At 31.8% G+C, this 22,191-nt stretch overlaps 4 protein-coding genes across 8 annotated transcripts; 3 read left to right on the forward strand and 1 right to left on the reverse strand.

Moving 5' to 3' along the window:
* The first annotated feature begins 806 nt into the window (after positions 1 to 806).
* Positions 807 to 8,034, forward strand: ATSYP24 (syntaxin). The gene is made up of 7 exons (XM_012225661.4): positions 807 to 1,308; positions 2,096 to 2,189; positions 2,681 to 2,820; positions 4,395 to 4,469; positions 6,111 to 6,268; positions 6,400 to 6,500; positions 7,662 to 8,034. The coding sequence occupies exons 1-7, from the start codon at positions 1,118 to 1,120 to the stop codon at positions 7,725 to 7,727; spliced, it is 825 nt and encodes a 274-aa protein (XP_012081051.1). The 5' UTR covers positions 807 to 1,117; the 3' UTR covers positions 7,728 to 8,034.
* A 2,040-nt stretch (positions 8,035 to 10,074) lies between these two features.
* On the reverse strand, positions 10,075 to 13,950 carry LOC105641179 (phosphatidylinositol-glycan biosynthesis class X-like protein). 4 transcript variants are annotated; one of them, XM_012225665.4, is made up of 5 exons: positions 13,812 to 13,950; positions 12,844 to 13,076; positions 11,479 to 11,863; positions 11,221 to 11,372; positions 10,075 to 10,378 (listed from the first exon to the last, which is right to left on the reverse strand). In XM_012225665.4, exons 2-5 carry the CDS (start codon positions 12,952 to 12,954, stop codon positions 10,085 to 10,087), a joined length of 942 nt encoding a protein of 313 aa, XP_012081055.1. In that variant the 5' UTR covers positions 12,955 to 13,076; positions 13,812 to 13,950; the 3' UTR covers positions 10,075 to 10,084. The 4 variants fall into 4 exon arrangements, with proteins under 4 accessions (XP_012081055.1, XP_012081054.1, XP_012081053.1 ...); XM_012225664.4 differs by having other exon boundaries at positions 11,221 to 11,387; positions 12,844 to 13,005; positions 13,812 to 13,949; XM_012225663.4 differs by having other exon boundaries at positions 11,221 to 11,387; positions 13,812 to 13,948.
* A 30-nt stretch (positions 13,951 to 13,980) lies between these two features.
* Positions 13,981 to 16,788, forward strand: SAMBA (valine-tRNA ligase). Of its 2 annotated transcripts, none has more exons than XM_020682123.3 (3): positions 13,981 to 14,272; positions 15,465 to 15,575; positions 15,949 to 16,451. In XM_020682123.3, exons 1-3 carry the CDS (start codon positions 14,128 to 14,130, stop codon positions 15,951 to 15,953), a joined length of 261 nt encoding a protein of 86 aa, XP_020537782.1. In that variant the 5' UTR covers positions 13,981 to 14,127; the 3' UTR covers positions 15,954 to 16,451. The 2 variants fall into 2 exon arrangements, with proteins under 2 accessions (XP_020537782.1, XP_012081058.1); XM_012225668.4 differs by lacking the exon at positions 15,949 to 16,451 and adding an exon at positions 16,511 to 16,788 and having other exon boundaries at positions 13,982 to 14,272.
* Positions 16,789 to 19,809: 3,021 nt separating this feature from the next.
* MKK10 (MAP kinase kinase 10) lies at positions 19,810 to 20,960 on the forward strand. The gene has a single exon (XM_012225679.4). The coding sequence runs from the start codon at positions 19,930 to 19,932 to the stop codon at positions 20,896 to 20,898; it is 969 nt and encodes a 322-aa protein (XP_012081069.1). The 5' UTR covers positions 19,810 to 19,929; the 3' UTR covers positions 20,899 to 20,960.
* Positions 20,961 to 22,191: the final 1,231 nt, after the last annotated feature.

Below are 22,191 nucleotides of genomic sequence, written 5' to 3' on the forward strand. Positions count from 1 at the left end.
AATATTTTATTTTATTGTAATTAATTCTTTTTTTAGTATTAAATTATGTCATATTTTATTCTTTTTGTTTAAAATTATTTACTAACTTTTTAATGCTTTTTATAAAAGCAATGTTTTTTTTTATTTGATATTAAAGTTTTTTCCATATACTTTCAATTTTATTTAATAAATATATTTAAAAATGTTATATATAAAAATTCAGTTGAACTCTTCGGCTCAATGAATCCTTACCTTTAATCAGTGAAGTCTGTTATTAAAGAAAACTACAATCGAGATCTATAAGTATATGTAAATATATGTAATTGTGAGGTTATTTACGCAATATCAAAGTGACAACTAATCTTTAGTTAGTCAATCAATGTAAAAACGCTTAGCATTAATTTTCCATTATTCATTATGTTATTTTTCCTTTTCTGAGTTCAATATTCGAAACACTTTTTCTAATATATCACTAAAATATAATTTACCATTGATTTAACTTATTCTAAAGAACAAAATAATCTTAACAAAGCAATTGTTCTCCTTATATGAATCTTAACAAAGCAATTGTTCATCATTTATTACTCATTTTCATGTGGAGAACGGTTTCAACAATCCCTTCATTCACTGTGATGCTTCCTTTAAAAAACAAACAGACAAATGAATAAAATAGTATTCAATTTACTAAACTGTCAAAGTTTAGGGGCAAAAATGGGATTTTATCCGTGGGATTCCAAGCGCGGTTGCTAACTTCATCCAATTGCTACCTTCCACGCGTCCATTTCACCTGTCGTCCACATCAACGTGCCGGCAGACAGTTCATTCAGACCTTCCCTTCTAACCTCCACAGCTCAAAACCCAAAAAACAAACCACACCCCAATAATCATTACGTCTTTTTCTTTCTCTCTCTTTAACCCGTCAGAATTCTCACGCCTGTTCATTCGTTTCTTTAACCCTAATTGAACGTTTTACGATTCCTTTGCTTCTCTGATCCTTTGTATCCAACACCCGCTTTCCATTCCTTTCTCGTTGATTTTCTCGAGAAAGTATCTAGGAGGTTGGAGATCGATTTTCGACACTTGATAATTTTATTGTAGCTTTTTTAGTTAATTATTATATAATAATATTAATATAGGTATGAGCTTTCAAGATCTCGAGGCCGGACGACCTTTGGCGGCTTCAAGGAGAGACCTGATCAACGGCAAGAAAGATGCCACGCAATCTGTTGTTTCTGGAATCTTCCAGATAACCACCGCCGTTTCCACGTTTCAGCGACTCGTTAATACCCTTGGTACTCCCAAGGATACCCCTGAGCTCCGGGAGAAGTTGTGAGTTTAATTCATTTTGTTGGTTTGTCGTTTTGATGATTTATTTTGCTTGTAATGTCGTTGAAATTGTTCAATTTGGATATGGTGGATTGGTTTTATTGAATTGCTTAATTGTTAAAAATTTCAATTTGTCATGGTATTGATGATTTGGGGAGTTTTCAGTTTCGAAACTGCACTGTCCTCTGTGTAATATTGTAGCTCTCTTCTCTCATAGAGCTGCAGAGAAAATATTTGTAGTTACCAATGATTCTGATTGTGGCTGTAATTATATTTGCATTGGCAAACCCATGCCCAAAATTAGATGGCTTTTAGGATTTGCTTGTAGAAAGAAGTGTTGACATTTTGGAGGTTTTATTCATAATTGGCGCCAAACAATATGTTACAAATGAAAAAGAAACATTACGATTCCTTTTTATATGTGATTGCCAGTGTTATTCCTGTGTAATGATAAGAGACTGCTACTTTGAGCTTTTATATGCACTGAATGAAGCAAGCAGAAAATAAGTGATGATGTAGTTGTATATCCTCCATAGGTGTCTTGGTAGCTATCAGCCTTTTTAATATTGTGTTTGGTTAGCTAGCTAGTTCTGTTTTATTTTTGAATTGAACGGTTTTGTGCTTTATAGCACATTATTGATTAACTTGAAACTAGATGTAGGCCACATGGTGTTGGCGATTACTAATTGGCCATTTGCTTGCCTTCTCCCTTGTTCCCTTATTGATTGGTCATGTAAATACATATTCTCTGTGGACCTTAGACTGAAATTTTTTTTTTCTGGCATTTCAGGCATAAGACAAGGCTACATACAGGTCAGTTGGTGAAGGATACTTCAGCAAAACTTAAGCAAGCCAGTGAAATAGATCATCATGCTGGAGTTAGCGTAAGTTTGCTCTTGTCCGTACCATTTATATTAGTAGTCAATTTTGCAGTGACCTGTCTTAAATAACTCCTTCCATCCCATAATAATGGTCTAGTTTGACTCTGGCACATAGATTAAGAAGAGTCTTTTCCATGGAGTAATTTTTGTTAGTTTACCAATTTTCTTCTTTAATGGGAAGGGGCACAGAAATCAATGAGTCATTATAGGGTATTATTGACAAAATAACCTTTAAAAATAACCTTTGGACTGGTTGATTTTAACTAAAATTGGAAAGTGGACAATTAATTTAGGATATTCCTTATTAGTAATGTGGACTATTATTTTGTGAAGAGGGAGCATAAATTTCCAACATTTTCTAGTGTTGATTGATATGCTTGTTAGATTTCTTTTTGTTCAATTGCTTACTTTTGCATTGTGGATGTGCGTGTTAGACTTACCTTGTTGGATAATTAGTATCTTACATTCGTCTCTTTCCTTGAATGTTACTGCAGCAAAGCAAAAAAATTGCTGATGCTAAACTTGCAAAAGATTTTCAAGCAGTTCTAAAAGAATTTCAAAAGGCTCAACGGCTTGCAGCAGAGAGGGAAACGGCATATACCCCTTTTATTCCCCAGGCTGTTCTTCCTTCAAGGTGATTGTTCTCAAACTTCAAATTGTACAGTTAAATTTCAGAGCTCCTTCACATGTTCGTCAAAAGCAAATTTATAATTTTTCATTAATGAAGTTACTTAAAAAATGATGTTGGAGCAATTAATAATTGTTCAATATACTGGTTGCACATTCACCTTATCATGCCCTAACCAGCCATCTGTGCTGCGAATTGCCAGACAATCCTTAATGATAGACAACACACAAATACTTAATTTAGTAATAATGAATTAAACACACTTGGTAAAGTCCCTTTCCCCCACCCCTCCCATTTTACACACAGTATAAACACATTACAAAATAATACTATTTGTATGAGGTCATGGTATTAGCAATTCGTAAATGAGTTTGTGATGAACTGGGGTATTAAATTGGCTGGCTGTTTTATAATATCATCAGTTACTTAAATTGATAGTGAAATATCAAGCAGGATTGCTATTTAATGCAATTAAGTGGAATGAAATTGCTTATTGATGTACATAAAATTCACATAATTGTTTGTCCTTTAGCCTTTATTTGGGAAGGGTGGAAAGCCTAGGGGATGAAATGGAAGGGAGTGAAACGGGAGTGGGGAGTGGACTTTACTTCTGTTTGGCGGACTTATGGAATTGAATATGCACTATGAACTAATCATTCCAGCACACAAAAAATTCACTCTCCAAAGCAGGAGAAAAGGTAATTTTGTGCCTCAAATTACTTTCTTAACCCTTTATGTGGAAGATTCTTTCTACTTTTATCCATTTACCGATATCAGTTATGTGAAGGATAGAATTGTAAGTATTATTATTCTTTCAATTCAGAAGGGAAAATTCCTTTTTCCACTCATAAGTTATTCCCTTCCCAATCAGTTTGCTTTTACTATTTTCGATCTCCACCTTTTATTTCCTCATCCCAATAGTTTTTTCAAATGTATTATTTAAGTCTGTAAATGGACTTTGAATAAATTCCAAAAATTTGTAAATCTTTAACTTAAAAAACTTATAATGACACTTGCACAACTATGAGTAAGATTTTAATTTTTAGGTGATGTGTTTATTAGTAGAATCACAGTGTAATCAATAACATATTAACTATTATAATTAGGTATTTCATAAACAATACAACAACAACTATTAAGTCTTAATCCCAACTAGTTAGGTCGGATATATGAATCCTTTGTTTCATTCTGCTCTATTCGTAATCAAGTCCGCACTAATGTCAAGAAGGGCCTACTTAATAAAAGCAATATCAGTACTAGAATTAGCATGTCTTATGATTTTGTCCTTGCCATGATTTGGTCATCCCCTTTTGTCTGCAGATAAGTTTCCTTAGCATCTGTATTTTTGTGTACATTACAGTTTGCCTAATCACAAAAAATCTTAAACCTTTGCAGAAAATTGCCACTGTACCCAAATCTCTCGAACTGGGTTATTTTATGCTAACCTTTACCAGTAGTTACAATTGTACCCATTTTGAAAATTTTTGGGGTTTTTTGGTCATTAGGACATTGTAGTTTATAAGAATAATTGTACTCACATTACATCAACTAATTTTTTTGTTTGTTTATGATATCTGCAGCTACACAGCTAGCGAGTTAGACATAAGTGCTGATAGGAATCTAGAGCAACGTGCTCTCCTTGTGGAATCAAGACGGTGAGTGCTGCTTACTGTTATGTACTAATAATAGTATTAGGAACTATTCAATAGTTGCTTAGATTCTAAATCCTGGATTGCTTGTTGGTTTTCAAAAAGTTGTTAAGGTTGTGTTTACTTACAGAAAACAATTTTATGTTTTCTACGAAAATGGAAATTAAAAAACAGAAAACGGAAAATGCATTCACTTGGTAACAATAAAAAAGTTATATTTTAATTTAAAAACTTCACAAACATTATTCATAACTTTCATAATTAAAATAAAATATTATAAAATAATTTTAGAATTTTTTTTTTAAATTTTTTGAATTTTTATTATTGATTATTTATAATAATAATATCAATTTTTATCATTTTGTAAAATTTTGTAATAATAAAATTCCTTATTAAAGCATAATATAATTTTTTATATTATTTAAATATTTTTATAAAAAAATTATTTATATATATTATAACTTCAATTATGAAAATGTCATTTTATAAAAATGAAAAACAGTTGGAAAACATGTCTTTTGTTATAAAGGAAAATGATGAAAAACAACTTAAAACTGTTTTTCAAACATTAGTAAAATTTTGGAAAACTGGAAAATTATTTTCTAGTTTTCTAAATAGAAAACTGATTGGTTTGAACACAAAACTCTGTTTTCCAGTTTTCTTGAAAAACTTTTTGAGAAAATTACTCCAGTTTTTTACAAGTGAACACACCCCAAGTTCTTTTGTTTGCAACTTATTATTCCATCTTCAGATGAAAAATTCTCAGGGCCTCAGTGAGACAATTTATTTAGGGATTGTACAAGCATGTATGTAAATACTTGCTTGAAAGTTCCTAATAGGATCTGTAAATGTATAGCAAAGATTTGGGTTTAAGCATTGATTCATATTTTCTCCTCAGTATTAAAATGATGCTATATGATTCAACTAATCTTAGTTTAAGGTCATGGGTTCAAAACTGTTGAGAAATGGTGGGGCAGGAAACTATCTTGCACAGCTCTCTCACACAGAGAAACACAGGCTCTATAAAATGAAATTTAAAAGGCTAGCCACATTACAAACAGAACAGGTTCTGGAATTGAACCGGAGGCTGCCAATTTTCATTGGTTACTATAACTCTTATACAGGAGAGCTTACTCGGAATAGGCACAAAGGATGGCCTTAATACAGGCCCATACATATGCGACCACTTGTAACCATACAAAACAACTTAGCTTTTTCTAACTTATGAGTAAGCTAACTTTCTACCTAAACCCATGAACTAGCTTGCTCACATATTAACTAATCTGAATAAAAGTTTTGCTGCCAAAGGGATCACACCGAAAAAAACTGTTGTCACTGCTAAAAATGTCACTGCCTAAAAAATAAAAAACACAAAACTCAAACACAAAAATTCTCTTGCAATGTGAGGGGTATGTGTTATTCATCTAACCCTATCTGTCCTAGAGATTGCAATGGGAGAAACCTCATGCATTGGGAAACACTTTATTGAATATACTGTTTGGTAGATTTGTTTAATAGCTGATGCATTTAATTGATGGTTTGAATGAGTTTGTACAATTGTGATCATCTTTACAGTTCTTGAATTAAACATGAGTTTATATGTTGCATGATCAATATACACTTAGCATCAAGTGAATTTTGTTGCAGACAGGAGGTCCTGCTATTGGACAATGAGATTGCTTTTAATGAGGCAATCATTGAGGAAAGAGAGCAGGGAATACAAGAAATTCAGCAGCAAATTGGAGAGGTGAATGAAATTTTTAAAGATCTTGCTGTCCTCGTTCATGAGCAAGGAACTATGATTGGTAATTCCATTCTCTCTCTTTTTTTTTTTTTTTTTGGTTGAACTCTGTTTTTATTTACGGCTTAATCTTTTTGGGTAATTTCTTTTTCCCTGCTCTAACTTCCCCTTACTCTCTTTTCTTGTATATTGCAGATGATATTGGCACCCATATTGAAAATGCACAAGCTGCTACTGCGCAAGGGAAAACACATCTTGCGAAAGCAGCAAAGACACAAAGATCAAATTCATCTCTGGTAACTTGGACTTCTCTTTTCTTTCTAAAATAACTGTTGACATTCTTTATTTTTCTAAAGATGAGCATATGTTATTCTTTATTCAAGTATCGGAGCTTCTTTCTTTGGTAAAGTTAATTTGTTTTGACTACATTTGTGTATATCATGTCTTTCTCACCTTTTGGGCTGTAGATGAGCCAATCTGCTCGTGACCTACTCAAGGGAGGCTTGGCCCAGCTTGGAAAAAGCTCTTTCAATAAGCTTAATGAGCTGGGCTCGAGCTTGGCTCATTAGTTCGCGAGCTGGCTCGTGAGGCAGCCCTTAAGTTTTAAAAGTCCATTTGTTTGAAAGGCCAATATTCGAAAAGATTATTGAAAGTCCATTTATATTACAAAGCCCATTTATTTTTTTCTCCTTTTTCATTTTCATTTGTGAAACACTTAATCTTTTTCATCTCATTCTCTAAGCCTAGCTGTGCCAACCACCTCTTATCAATAAAAACAATAACCTCTCAAAGTTACAGAAAAAACAAAGTCAGCCTCTTACTTATTTATTCATGTTGAACAAAACCTCCATGGCCAAGCGTCTCACAAACCACTGTCATTACAGCTGGCTCATTCTCATATTGAACGAACCAAATCAACCATCTCTCAATTCCACAGCTTTGTCATCCTGTCTCTCTCTTTTCAATTTTTTTTTAATCTTGACTCGTCTTCTGCAAATGGATCGTTTTAATTTGTTTTGTGAAGTAATATACTATATGCTCTTTTTTTGACAGATTTTATAAATTCCTTTTAAATTACTTGTTTTATGTTTATCTTGAATTAATTGACTTTTAAATTGAATTTTTTAAGTTATGTTTCAATTAATTCAGTGGATGTTGCGAGATTGTTCTTCTTCTTTGAATTAATAGTTATGCACTTTTGTTTTGAGTATGTTTTTGCTGGTGTGGAAGTAAAGATTGGTTGTTGATTGCATTTGATTGGTCTGTCATTAAGGATTTGGATTTTTAGCTCTTGGATTAACAAGCTGAGCTCAAGCTTGGTTTTTCAAGCTCGAATAGAGATTGACTATGTCCTTGATAAGTTGAGGTTGAGCTTGGCTCACCTTGACTTGTGTTGAACACACTTTGTGATTTCTAGAATTACATTTCTGATTTAAGTGTTTATTTTTCTAATGCAGGCCTGCCTGTTGTTGGTAATTTTTGGGATAGTACTTCTCATCGTTATTGTAATACTTACAGCATAACTGAAGGTTTTCTTGATTCAATGGCTGACCATTCCAAGAGCTGCTGGGAGACATTATAAGGGTCTCTTTGCTAATTTATATTGGTTATGTTATTTTGATTGACTAGAGTCTCTCACTGCTGGTCGGGGGGTGGTGTATATTGTTTGGCATATTTACATAGGGTGATATTCAGTTGTTTTATTTGGATGGTGGGTTGTTTGTTCTCTTGGGTTTTCGAGTTCGAGGGTGTGCAATAGCTTGTGTGATTGTTTGTCTTTTTTTCGATCTCTTATAGTAATAAATAAAATATTTATTCTTTGCTTTGTCATCCCTTTCTCTTTGCGCATAATTGCAACTGCTCCCCTATTTTGTTTTGTTGGTGTGAGCAAAAATCAACCTAGGGGGCTGGCATTGGCATATGCTCCTATTTTTCTTCGTATGGTAGATCTTGGGATAATGGGTGTAGCCTAATTTGAGTAGTGGGTTTATAATTTTTTGTTTCTAGTGCATTATAAATGAAAAGAAAGTGAAAAACCAGGGGGAAAAGTGGCAACCTGGAATATTGTAGGCCTTTTAGTAACAAAATTTATATAGATTGTACTATTATCTATATTATATATAAATAAAAGTGGGAATGACGGGCAATAATTAAATTTTTTATATTATTGTTGTAAAATTTAAAATACACTAAAATAATTTTAATTATAGTCACTTAAAAAATTTTAACAAGAATATATATATATATATATATGTGTGTGTGTGTGTGTGTGTGTGATCTCTTTATAATTTGATTGGATAATTTTTAAACTTTTTTTAGTATAACATTCGAAAATTTAAAATGTAATCATTATTATCTTATTATGTTTTATTTCAATAAATAAATTAATAATAATAGTTTAAATAATTTATTATTATTAATATTATTCTTTATTTTTTATTATTTTTATTTTTATTTTTATTTACTATTGTTGTATTATCTTTAACATTATTATTTTAAATAAATGTGTAAATACGAGGCATTTGAAAATTTTTATTTTTTTATTTTGAATTTATTTTAAATAAAGATATTTAGATAATTAAGATTTTGATTTAAAAAGGGTATGGTTAAAATTTTTTTAATTGCAAATTGCACCCTAATTTGGTGGGCAAAAAATAAGATAAAAAAATATTATTTTTAAACATCTCAAATTTAATTAATTATATTGATATCTTATTTAATCCAAATTATATTCTTTCTATTAAGGAATATAATTTTATTAATAAATTTTTAAAATGATTTTATGATTTTGATTGGATAGAAAAAATAAAAATAAAAATTATTATTATTATTTATAAATATTTAATTTGATTTATTAGATTAGTTTCTTATTCTATTGTTAAAGTATATTTATTTATTAAAAGAGAATATAGTAAAGTTGCTAGTAAAATATGTAAATTAATTATAAAACGTAAAATAAAAGCTATATGATGATTTTTATAAATTAATTTGGTACTTAGACAAAAAATAAAAGCAACTAGCATGTTAACATATTTAAATTGCTATTTTAAAAGAGAAATAAATATATCAATTTTTTTGAATGAGATATTACAATACAAAACATATAATTAAAAAAATATATATTTTACTGTATATTTAAAAATTATTAAATTTATTAGAATCTAAATAAGAATTTATACTTAATTATATGAATAAAAAAGCTAAACAAGTATAAAAAATGAGCATATAACTAGTATAGTCAACGTGTATCGCATGTCATAAAAAGAACTAGTATATATAAAAAAAAATATATAAATTTCACAATTAAAGTAGTGGGTTGTGTGTTTTTTTTAAAAATTTTTTTTTTTATTAAATACATGTATCTGCTGGAGGCATGGTTGCTCTGTTTTTGGTTTGAGGCTTTCACAGTCCTGGAGTTGAAGTAGTCCCTCCTAAAAATAGAAGATTTGACCTCACCTTCTGGGATCTCCCTCTCTTGCATTTGCCAAGTTGGGAGTTTATTTATTCGTACAATTTTAGTACAATTTGCCTTAATAGACCATTTTTTTTGAAGAGTTCGAGAAAATTGAATACAAAGGGGGCACTCGAGCTTATATCCACCAAACCATAGCCGCCGGGCAATGCAAATTCTTCAGGTGGTTCGTCGAGTCCATTTCTACAGAGAACTATCTGCACCAGACTTAAAAGTCGGCCCTTTTGGTGTAAAAATAGCTCATTTGTGCAGATCAAATAATACGTCCTTTAATATAGGAATGGAAACAAGCTGCTTGCTTTGCATTTCAAAAAATAAGCATAAAAATAAGTGTAAAAATCAAGATATCTCCAAGAAAATAAGTGCAAGAAACATCACTTCCTTCACAAGTCAACCCATGAATGAAAACTATGATAATTTAAATGATTTTGCAAAATTGATGTCCGAATATGAAAGGGATGTTGCAAGAATTATGAGAGTTGATATAAAGGCTGTAACAAAAGTAACAGCAGATACAATAGCGGCATGTGCTCTTGTACCACAAGGTATTCTCCACAAAATATCACCCGCTTTCGATTCAGCAAAGTCACTGCTAGGTGCAAATAAGCAGCTTTGGTTGCTTAAGGTTCCTTTAAAGTTGCAGTCCATGAATATGTCAGGTGCGCCAAATTCTACTTTAGCATAATCACTTTCACCTAGGGGCTGCAGTGGAAGCAAACTTTAGACAACGTATACAAATTTGTTTGCAGTTATTCAGTTGATGCAAAAATACAACAATTCATTATTATGGAAAATTAAATAACTTGGCTTCGAATTTAACAATAACATGAAATTCCAAGTCGATGTTTTTCATTAATCAAAACTAAAATGAAATTAACAAATTTGTATCATTAGGTTTTGTAGGTGTCATGTAGGTCTTCTTCAACTCTACCCTCAATTTTTGCATAATCAATCATTTCATAGTTTATAGTTTTATGTTACTTGTTCAGATTCCAATCTTAAGTCTAGATTTCATCTATGAACTGAGATCATTCACACCCAACAGTCTTTCACTATGCTGGCCATGAATGACTGATTTATTGTTCTTATTCCTTAAAATCGCAAAACAGTCACAGGCTCAAAGGAGTTTCATTATTGAAGTTTTAGTAAATAATTGGCAAAGTCATTTATGAAAATAGGATGACATTTTCTAAAAGGTATTATGGTAATAGGCTAGAACATTTATTTTCAAAGATAAGCTTGCAGTCATTTTTTAGAATATAGTTACTTCAATCTCTCTCAATAAGAAACGAAATAATGATCAGGACAAGGGGCTACAATGAAAAATAACAACAACAGCAGCAAAAAACAACTAAGCCTTAGTCCCAAACTAGTTGAGGGGGCTCCAATGAAAGATGCTAAACAAAATATGCAGAGTGGAGTTAGAAGTCAATGGGCAAGCTCATTCTCTCTCTTTCATATAATTAAGCATGCAGCACATTTGCATTCACATTTTAGAGGCAACAAAATAATAATAATAATAATAATACAAAGTTTCCACTTACAGGATATCGCGCATGCAATGGCAGGTCTATGCTGATTTCCTGTTCACTTGTCTGTCCAGTAAAGATAGTAGGAGTGACATTCATGTGAATCTCAACAACAGACCGGTTGGAAGCAACTGAAGGTAATTCTAAATTTGTATCTCCAAAAACAGCTACATCAGTAAAAACTGCAATAACAGTTAGCATAATTTTAACATGAGAAAGAAGAATATGCAATAAAACCAAATCTGAGAATGTTGAGAAGCAGAAAAATATTACCTCCACGATGGAGAAGGTGTTGGAGCTCAAACGGGTCAGCGAAGACTCCAGAGGGAAGTCTCTCTATAATTATAATTTTACAAAAGTGAGTGGATAGCTGAGATGTTGATTCTGACTGGAAGTGAAGTCTGATACTTGAATGAAGACGACGATGAGAACCTTCACCAACCAAAAGGCGATTTAAAACTGATTCTCTTAAAAGCGCATCCAGATTATCTGGAAGCAATTTACATGAGAAAAGTTCATCTTTGGTAAAATCTTGAAAATTTGATTCTGAAAAGCTTTCATATTTTTCAAAATAAGATTTCACAATGTATTTCTTGGAACTACAAAAGCTGCTGATATCTAAGTTGTTGGACCCCGAATTCAGCTCACATCTAGCCACCTAAAAATGAAAGATGACCGTGAGACTCAAATGTTGCAAAATTTTTGTAAAGATGGCAACATAACATTTAGGTACGAGTTAGATTTTGATCTTAGTAACAAGCATCATCAAAACTGCGAGCATATAAAAACTTTTAAGCATGTTATGCATAAATTATTTCCATGAGATTTATTGCATGTAATTTTCTGTTAGTCATCCACTGCTAAACTTACAGAGATCAATCTCACAAAAAAACTCAGAAGCTTGTGACAAGCCTAAATTTGGTGTGTTTCCAATGAAACTTTGATATAATATGTAAAGGATGATACACATGTAGTCTAAATGTTTATTAGTGTCATTAACTTCCAAGACAAAATAGTATTTAATTTACATAAAAATTATATGTAGCAAGAAGAAGACAGGCTAAAACTACCATAATTTTAAAGTCCAAGACATGCAAAACTACTTCCTTGCCCAAAGCAAGAGTAGACAGTACTAACACAGGATATCTTGTTTCCTCTTCTCTATTCATTTGTCTTTATGTCCCTCCATCTTTTATCCCTCTCTTAGAAATAGCCTAATTAGATCAAAATGGCTTGATAAAGACATAAAAATGCAACTTTCATGAAACCAGAATAAGCTACATTATCCAGTGACAATTGCTTTAAATTCTAGATTTCTCTTCTATATAATTGTCCAAAAAATCACATCACTACATGGGAATGCATATTAGCCAGTCACTAAACAGGAGACAAAGAAACAAAGAAATAAGCAAAAAAAATTGGTGCCTCAGAAATGCAACTTATGTCTAAGTTTCTGGATAATTACTAACCACCATGCATTCTATAATATTGGCAGCAGGGCATCTGCATTGAATTCAAAGTTGTTAATACAGTAAATATAACACTGAAAGCAGCTGCAGCTGCAGCTGTAACACTGAATTCAAAGAAACAAATAATCGATTTCAGCATCTTTAGTGCATGAGAACTATTTCATCCAACCTCGCTTGAAGATGAAGAACCAAGCATGCAAAGAGCAAAGCCAACAAATAATATCAAAAGGATTCCCGTCTTCTGACAAGTCCGTAATTGAAGATTATTTGCAGTTTCCATACAGTAAAGATGGACCGGGAACTTCTGCTGTTATGTATTGACTTTATCCCCCTTTATTAAAAGAAAAAAAAAAAACAGAAAAATTTCCAAGTCCATTAAATGGATGCCATTTTGATCACTATCTGCAAAAAGTTCACAATGTAATGAGAAAAAATCAAAATTACATTTTTGCATTTCTAGTTAATAAAATGTGTATGCTTCTTAATTTAACCAATGTCAGCATCTATTGTTTTTGATGCTTCATGCTATATCAATCTTAAATCAAACGTAAAATAAGCAATTTATTTTGGGTTAATCAGTTCAAATTCATAATCTCAAATTTCTGGAGACAGAATCCAGACCATTCAGCCAAAGCTTAATGGTAAAATAAGCACTTGTTTCTTGAAATATACCATGACAAACACACACATGTTAGCAACTGCACATACTCTTATGTAAGAAAATCGAATAAGTTGAATTTGAAGTATCAGAATATTAGCTGAATTATACACCAGATTACAGTTAAAACTTGCACAACTAAGATTGAAAACTGAAAACTTTGAACAGTTCAATTAAGATAACTAGTCCATTATAATGAAAACTTTCAACACCAGTCAAATTAGATAATTTCAGAACATACTTAAAACTACCAATCCACAACCCAGAAAGTGAAAATGAAAAATCCAGAGAAGGAGCTCTTTTTCTTCATTTTTTTTCTTTTTTTTTATAAAAAAAAGAGAGAAAAACGAAATCCCACATCCCAACCCCAATGACCAATGCTTCCTGTTCTTATCAGACTGTGTTCGAATTATGCAAAATGAAAAATAAGCTAATTAAATCTAAAAGAAAGAGCAGTAGAAAAAAGCTGAATCACTTACAGATGTAAACATGAACAGCACTGGTTCAGACTTGAGAATTGAGAGAGACGGATCAAATCTACGAGAAACCGTTCGTTTCTTGTTCTCACCAGTTTAGAGGTGGGCTTCATGGGCCTCAAACAAAAGCCCATATAAGAGCTTTGTTTCTATTGAAATTATAAAATCTTTTTATGCAATTCCCTCCTCGCGGTTAATATAGAGAGGAGCTTATTCTCATCGGGAATAAAAATCTTACAAGGAGTTTACCTAGAAGAATCAATTTTCCCGCCCAGGAAAATTAACATATTTTCCTAGAAAATTGAAAAGAAAAAGATAAATGAACAGTACATCACCAGCTCATTCATCAGTATCAACTACAGCGATCGGTGGAGGAGGCAGCGGTGGCAATGCAGCTTTGGAAGATTTTCATTTCCCTCCCGATCTCATATCCATTCAAGACCGCAAGGAAGAGGCCATGCTTGGTTTGTTTGTACAACTATCTTTAAATTTTCTTCATTCAGTCATTATGTATTGCTTTATCTTTTGCGGATTTGGATTTTTTCGTGCGCTGCGTTGATAATTTCGTTTCCTTCTTCATGGATTTAGCCTTTTTTGTCCAATTATTGTTTTTTGTGATATGTGTTATAATTAATTTTATAAACAAAATAACAACTTTTTGGTTCTTAAGGGCAAGGCAAAAATGCAAAATTTTAGTTTTGTTTTAGAAAAGAATAAAGTTATGTATTATCCCTTCCTTTAAGAGTTTAGAGGAATCCTGAAAATTTTTATTATGCCTTCCTTTAAGAGTTCAAAGGATTTCTGAAAATTTTCCATCTGCTATATTTCTGCATTTTCTTATGGACTATATAGTTTCTTTGGAAAGTTCTATGTAATTTTAGCAGCATAGGTCCTTATCTGCATCATCTCCGGATTGCCAGCTCCACTTAGAAAATTTAGGACAAGGAAATCCAGAACAGAATTCGAAACTTTGTAGTTCTGTTGATGAATCGTGAAAAGAATTTTCTAGTCAGATAAACATCTCCCTTCGAGAAAAAAGGGTGGAAATAGTTTGAAGAAAAACACTTCTTGAACTTTGATGGTTTAGTCATGTAATTCCAATACAAATGATTACAACAGTACTGGACTAGTAGAGAAATTATTCTCTCGACCTTCAAAAAGTTGTAAAATTTTTCTTCAATACGATTTCTTTTATCCTGCTGAATTGCTAGTTGCTTCATTATCATCTGTAATATTCTACTCAGTGTCTTTTTTTTTTTTTTTTTTTTTTTTTTTTTTTTTTCTGAGTTTATTTATGTTTCTGAGTTTTCAATTGGAACTGATGTGGATGATTTCCTTTTATGGTTTTCTGGAGATCATTGTGTTGTTAAAGGGCCTCTTGAATTTATCCTTGCTGCTATTAATAAGCCTTCGATGACTTATTTCTAGTCAAAAGAAAGGAAACAAATGGGTCTTCCTTGTTCTTTGCTTCTAGAAACAAAAATTTGACTCAGAGAGAGGGAAGAATTAGAAAGGGAAAAAAAAAAAAAAAAGATTAATTTGTGATGGAAATCTCTAAAATTCCAGTGTTTTTTATTTGTTTTCACATGCTTACATTTTAGGAATATATTGGAATTTATGCTGTTTTTGAAACTGTGATTGCTTGCTGCCTTGCAGTTCTGAAAGCTGATCTGATGGCTGCACTTAACAAGGAGGTTAAATCCTTGGATGAAGATAACTGGAAGTTTGAAGGACCTCGTTCCCGCATCCACCTCATATCAAGACCTGGTTAGTATCCATCAGTTGCACTAGTTTTTTTAACATACTATTTCCAGCTGTTTGTCCATTTCATTTGATAAGTTAGAACACAATTTTCTTTTAAATCATGTTTTGCAACTGATTAGTCTGTTAGAAGAATATTTAATTTTTCAAAGTGCCATTGATATCAGTATCTGAAATGTGGTTTAAAGTATTGGTGATAGAGGTCTATGCCTCTATTAATTGCGAGAAAGTTTGCAGTGGATCAAGTTCACATGAATTAGAAAATCAATTTTGCATAAGAAAAATTTTTTCTTCTCTCTTTTTGCTTTCCAAGAAAAAGAAATAGAGAAAAGGAAGAAAGAGTTTCTAAAGAAACCGTGTTGTTATATATCTATCACAGGATGAAATGCGAATGCCATAGCATCATATACTATAATGTTTAGACACAGACGTTAGCTGCATATTTTAACAAGAAGTCCGAGTTTGCCAAACGTGACATCATCCTTCATCTTTGTACTTGGCCACAACTGATAAATGTGTTTGAGTGTGCTTTTTCACGTGTCTTAAACTGTTCTTAATTTATTTTTCAAGACCAGGATAAAAAGCCATTTTGAAACGTGGTTCCTGTTGTTACTTCGAATTAAATTGTCTCGTTATATTCAATGTCACATATCTTCACTTACAAGATGTATCTGTATTTGTTGAGTATTAAAGAAGTTATTCAACAGGTTTTTTATGATAACATGTTTGAAAATATGTACCGTAAGACAAATGCCAGCCTCTGGCCCATGAAAGTATCCTTTCTTTTTATGGTGTTACATGTGAATTTCTGAAGAAATCTAGCTGGATAGGAGAGTAGATTCATATTCACAGACTATAATCTTTTTGACATATTAGCACAGCCATTATTGTTTGTTATATTTTTTTTATGAGGAAAATCTTCTGATATAATTCCAATTCAGGTGGATTTCTGAACAAGAAGCTAGAAGTAACAAAAAGTAGGAACTTGGTGCCACCAAAATAATTTGGATTCTTTAGAACAGGTCATATCTTTCACCCTGTACACTCTGATGGATCTGTATTTTGGCTGCTAAAATTTAAAAAGAGTATTGAGTAGCACACATTTAGGTTATAGAATCCTGGATCTGTTACTTGATCATAAAAAATTGTCTTTTCAGTTGTATTGCAACATGAATGATTCTGAAATACCCTGGTAAATCAATTGCTTGAATGACATATATTTTTTATAGTCCCTAAGCAGGATCAATAGCTTACTATGTTAGTTCAGGGGAAAATCAAAAGCTAAAAAAAGAGCTTACTATATGAAATATACACTACACTTAAGTCTATACACACAAATTTCATGTTTTGAAATTAAAAATGAGAGAAATCTGTAACAAGTGAAGAATTTGTATTAATTTGAACAAAACACTTCAAGTAAATTCTTTAACCTTTTGCTTCTTGAAGAACATGATTCGAGGGCTTAACAAGCTTGATTTCAAATCAAAATGTTGATTTGTAATTTGGAGTTTAATGTGCTTAACCTTGAATCGATAATGACTTTAGCTGTAGTAGTATATTACTAGTCATGACTCATGCATGAAGTATTGGAAAATGTTTTTGGAGGGAATTCAGCTTATTAGCATCTTGCATATCAGATGTTAGTACCAACATTATGTATGAACACTTTTAGGTATATTCATATGAATTGTCAAGGAAACAAAATACTGAGAAATCTATGGATTCAGCATAACTAGCTTTAATATTATAATAGTTAATTTTGGTCCCTATTTTGATCATTTGAAATATTTATGACGAATTTTCAAGAATTTCATGGAAAATTATGAAGTTGAATTTTAAATTACAATAAGGAAAAACAATTGGGTATAAATGAATTAAATTGATTTTGATGAATTTTATTATAAATTAAATATGCCTTTTACTTTAGGGTGGTGATATTTCCAGAGTAAAAATTGTTAAATACAGAGCGAGTCATATCCAATATCCTACGACTAGCAAGATATTTTCCGTTTTGGGTCTATTTGGTACGATTTTGTTCTTGGGTCAAAGCCTCTCCTCTAAGCCAAAAATGTTTCTTGTTAGTTTAATGCTTGCTCATTCTTATATACTTCATTTCTATTATGTGCTTAGCCGATGCGAGATTCGTCCAGGATATCACGAATGGAGTAATGTAACCATGAGAATTTCAATATTCAAATTATAATATATTAAATCATAGTATTTTTGCATGTATAGGAGTTTCAATGTGATAATATTATATTTTTATTTTTTTAATTTCGAGCATTTCGATGGAGTAAGGTAGTCATGTAAATTTTAATATTCAGATTATAATATATTAAATCATAGTGTTTTGCACGTACAAGGATTTGAACATGATAATATTATATAATTTTAATGAACCGAAAGTTTTCTAATTAGAATGGAATTAAATTATCCTTAATGACATTTTTAATCAACTAATAAAATACCAATAAAGTTAAAAATTTTCTAATTAGAATAGGATTAAACTATCTTTAATGGTATTTTTAATCAATCAATAAAATTAAAATTCCGAAGAAGAAATTGAAGATTTAATCGTTTCCTATTGCGATTAAATTTCTTCTTTTAACTGTTTTCCTAATTAGATCCGACTAAGTCTATACAAAGGGAATTGGATCTCTGCAAGTCTACACCTTCATTCTCTACAATTTTTGTCTTCTTCATTCTCTCTCTTAAGACTTCAAGATTAAGATTCAAGGAGCACTTTAAGTCATGCGTTAAAAGAGTTTTTAGGATGACTTCTTCTATCTTAAATAATTAATTATTAAATTCTTGAGAAATATCATTAGCAAATTTAGGATCATTTCTTCTATCTTAAATAATTAAAATTAATTATCAAATTAATGGAATAAATTGGCTAGAATTGAGTGAAGTCAAATTACGCAGTACCTTTTTATCCATTAAATATTTTTCATACGTAATTTAATTATTTTATTAATTTTTATAAATCTAGAAAAAACTTAATATTTTCAGATGTGTAAAAGCCAAGTCAATAGATTTAACTGAAGATGTTAAATAAAAAAATATAGAACCAAAATAATACAAAGTTCATATGACAATTAATACTTCTGTTGAGATAACACAAACTCTTTGTAACTAAACCAAAAGATCACTCTGTCAATACATCCACAAAATTATTCTTACTTCTTTTAACAAGACAAAAAGCAACGTGTATTATACATGAAATCAAATAATCAAACATGTTAAATTTTTTTCACCAACAACAGGGTCTATTGTTTGTATTCAACGTCCAACCAATCACATTCTTTTCAAATGCGAAGAAGTGAAGACTTTGATTGCATATAGGATTGCTAATAATTCTGCTCCAATATTGAATTTTTCACTTCAATAATTTTGTTTGATTTCTTTAAGTCAATTTATATTTTCTTTTTAAATTTTCAATTAATTCTCTTAATTGGCATTTAAAGAAATGATGCAACATAAATAGCTTCTATTACGGACTCCGATCCTAATTATCTGAATCTGATATTTCGGTTCCAACACAATCTCTTCTTTTGTATAACTTGTTATTCTTTTTTAATTTCTCCATTATTTGGAATTTTTCACTTGTTATCTTAAAGATTTTCATAAACTTCTGTAACTTAATTTAATTTCCCGAAATCATAAGTGTTTTTATCCTTTAATCTTTCTGTAAAACATTATATATATATAGTTTAGCCTTGAAATTTTTAAATGAGGTATTTTTTACAACATATGAAAGACAAATAATAAGAAAAGTATTTTTTTTTTTCAAATAAAACAAATTAAATTGTTCATTTTCACTCAGAAATTTGATTAATGTATTTGTTCATTTTCTCAAATAAAACTCAATTTTACGTCATAAATTTGGGGGCTGTATTGTCTAAATAAATATTTTATATGTCAAACTAAATTTAAAAGATATATTCAATTTATACTATTAGGTAATACATTAAAAAAAAAAAAAAAAAAAGGGAAAAAAAGGACAGATGGCGTCGCAAGAACTAAGCTAAACCCAAAACCTAACTGATTAAACTGAGTTACCAGAGATTGGCGCCGACGGCACCCTGAAAAGCTCACCTGCCCGTGAATTATGGGATTGTCACAGCAACTTGTTACTTGTTTCATGCCCATGCAAGCACGTGTGCTGTCTCTAAACGCTCTCTAATCCCATTCATATAACTGTCAGATTGATAAGTTCGTTTCTTTCCTATATTTACACACACCATTGCTCTCTCATCTCTCTCTACCTCTTCTTCTTCTTTCTTGTGTTTCTGTAATTTGCATGTATATATAAAAAGAAAGAAACTAGGAACATATATAAAAGAAAGCAACTGTGTAAATGACATTGGTAAGGGAAAGAAGGCATCAACAACCCTTAATGCTATCCTTACCTCCGCCATTACCAGCTGGTGAGTTCCGGCACCAAACCCACCCACCGCCGGCTTCTTTATCTGCTATCAGTCCAGACTCTCCAGGCATTGACAATCTTTCTGATCTTGAAAAAATAACAGTTCTTGGACATGGTAATGGTGGCACTGTCTATAAAGTACGACACAAACGCACCTCCGCTACGTTTGCTTTAAAAGTTCTCCGATTCGATCATAACACCACAGCGACTATCCGCGAACAAGCTTCCCGGGAGGCGGAGATCCTTAAACGTGTCGATTCACCTTATATTGTTCGATGCTATGCGGTGTTTGATACCGAAGATGACTTGTGCTTTGCAATGGAGCACATGGAAAGAGGGTCTTTGCATGATATTTTACTTGCTAGTAAAATATTGCCTGAAAATGTTATTTCTAGGGTGGCTGTTTGTGTTTTAAAAGGCTTGCAATACTTGCATAGAATGAAAATAGTGCACGGAGATATAAAACCTTCAAATTTGCTCATTAATGGTAAAGGCGATGTGAAAATTGCAGATTTTGGGGTTAGTAGGATTGTGGTAGCCAAAGAAGATGCTTGTGAAGCATATATGGGGACATGTGCATATATGAGCCCTGAAAGGCTTGATCTTCAAGGATGGAATGAAGATAACGGAGGTGATGGATTCGCCGGGGATATTTGGTCACTTGGGGTTGTGATTTTGGAGTGCCTTGTTGGTCATTATCCATTGATTGGTATGGGGGAGAAACCAGAATGGGCAGCTTTGGTTTATGCAATATGCTTTGAAGAGAGATTGCAGATGCCGGAAAATGCATCTCCAGAGTTCCAGTGTTTTGTAATTAGGTGTCTAGAAAAAGATTGGAGAAAGAGAATAAGCGTCGATGAACTTCTTGATCATCCTTTTGTCAGTGGTTTTGATTTGTAGGGTCGATAAGTTGCATCTATTCTTAATAATCCCATCAATTTTGCCAGTTTTCTGTGACATAATTATTTTATATTTACAATAGCAGCACTGAACACCAATCAGATGCAAAAAATTTTCAAAATGGTCGAACCATATTTTTCTTCCGTTGAGCGCAATTAACAGTTTCTTCTTGTCTATTTATCTTATAACAGCCTCAATATCTTGGATTAGTACTTCGCCCTCTAATATTCTGTTCCAACTTATAAAATCATGAAAAAAGTAGAGCAACACTTCAACTGTTTTCAACTAGAGATGGACCAACCAAGTTTATCTTTTTTTCCGTTAATTTTGATTCACCAATTTCGCTTCCCCTGGGCTACAAGCCCCAATAGCCCATGAAAGAGTTCATTATGAAGGAAAGAGTAGAATAAATTACCAAATCAAGTTTGAAGTGATGTTATTAGTTTTTAAGCTGGAATTTTAGAAAGAAAAGCTAATCACACGAAGAAGAAGAAAACCATCAAAGACATGCTTTCCATTGATCATCATAATTTTTTATAGATTACATGATTCTGGCATAACACAGCAGAAACTAAAGTATTATAAAATACCCGACGGAAAATTTATAAAATATATGATGGAAAATATAAAGTTACAGAACGCCACAACAAATAAAGTTACAACAATAACATCAAAATTATAGCAACGAGATAAAAAGTTCAACTTACAAAGCAGATAGATACCTGACAAAATATATATAAGTATAATCTTTCTAGCAAAATTGTTGGGTTTGGGTTCCCTTCTTATGTGGTAAAAGCCCATATTTTGAAGTCCGTTAAACTAATTATTATTTTATAATTTTGCCCCTCAACTAACAGCCATATTTATGATATTTTTGGCTGCTATTTGATTGATTCACACAACCGTGTGAGAAAAACAGAAAAGAAGAGGAGAGGAGAGGGATTTTTTCTGTACAGCCCCAACCAGCACTAGCCATCGTGTTCTAGAGATTCCCAGAGTTCCAACCGTTGGATCTTTGTGATATTTGGGTATGTTGTTCTTTACTCTCTGTTCTTGATTCTCACCGAAGGGATTTTGATTTGGAGGTCCAGAGATTGAGTTATGGCTCTGAATCCGAAGCTGTCCTGTTTTGTTTCTAGCTCTGCATAGCTTTATCTTCTTCAGCGTTTCGGCAGTCACCCTTTGTCGGATTGAGCTGATTTTTGGTAAGCATGTTCCTAACATCCAATTCTTGATTCTGGATAATCAGTTTAAATTTTGGATGAGTAGAACATTTTTAAATGTATTTAGAAC

This window comes from Jatropha curcas, chromosome 11 (genome assembly GCF_041381405.1).
Source record: "Jatropha curcas cultivar XTBG-Jc1 chromosome 11, XTBG_Jcur_1.0, whole genome shotgun sequence".
Lineage (NCBI taxonomy): Eukaryota > Viridiplantae > Streptophyta > Magnoliopsida > Malpighiales > Euphorbiaceae > Jatropha > Jatropha curcas.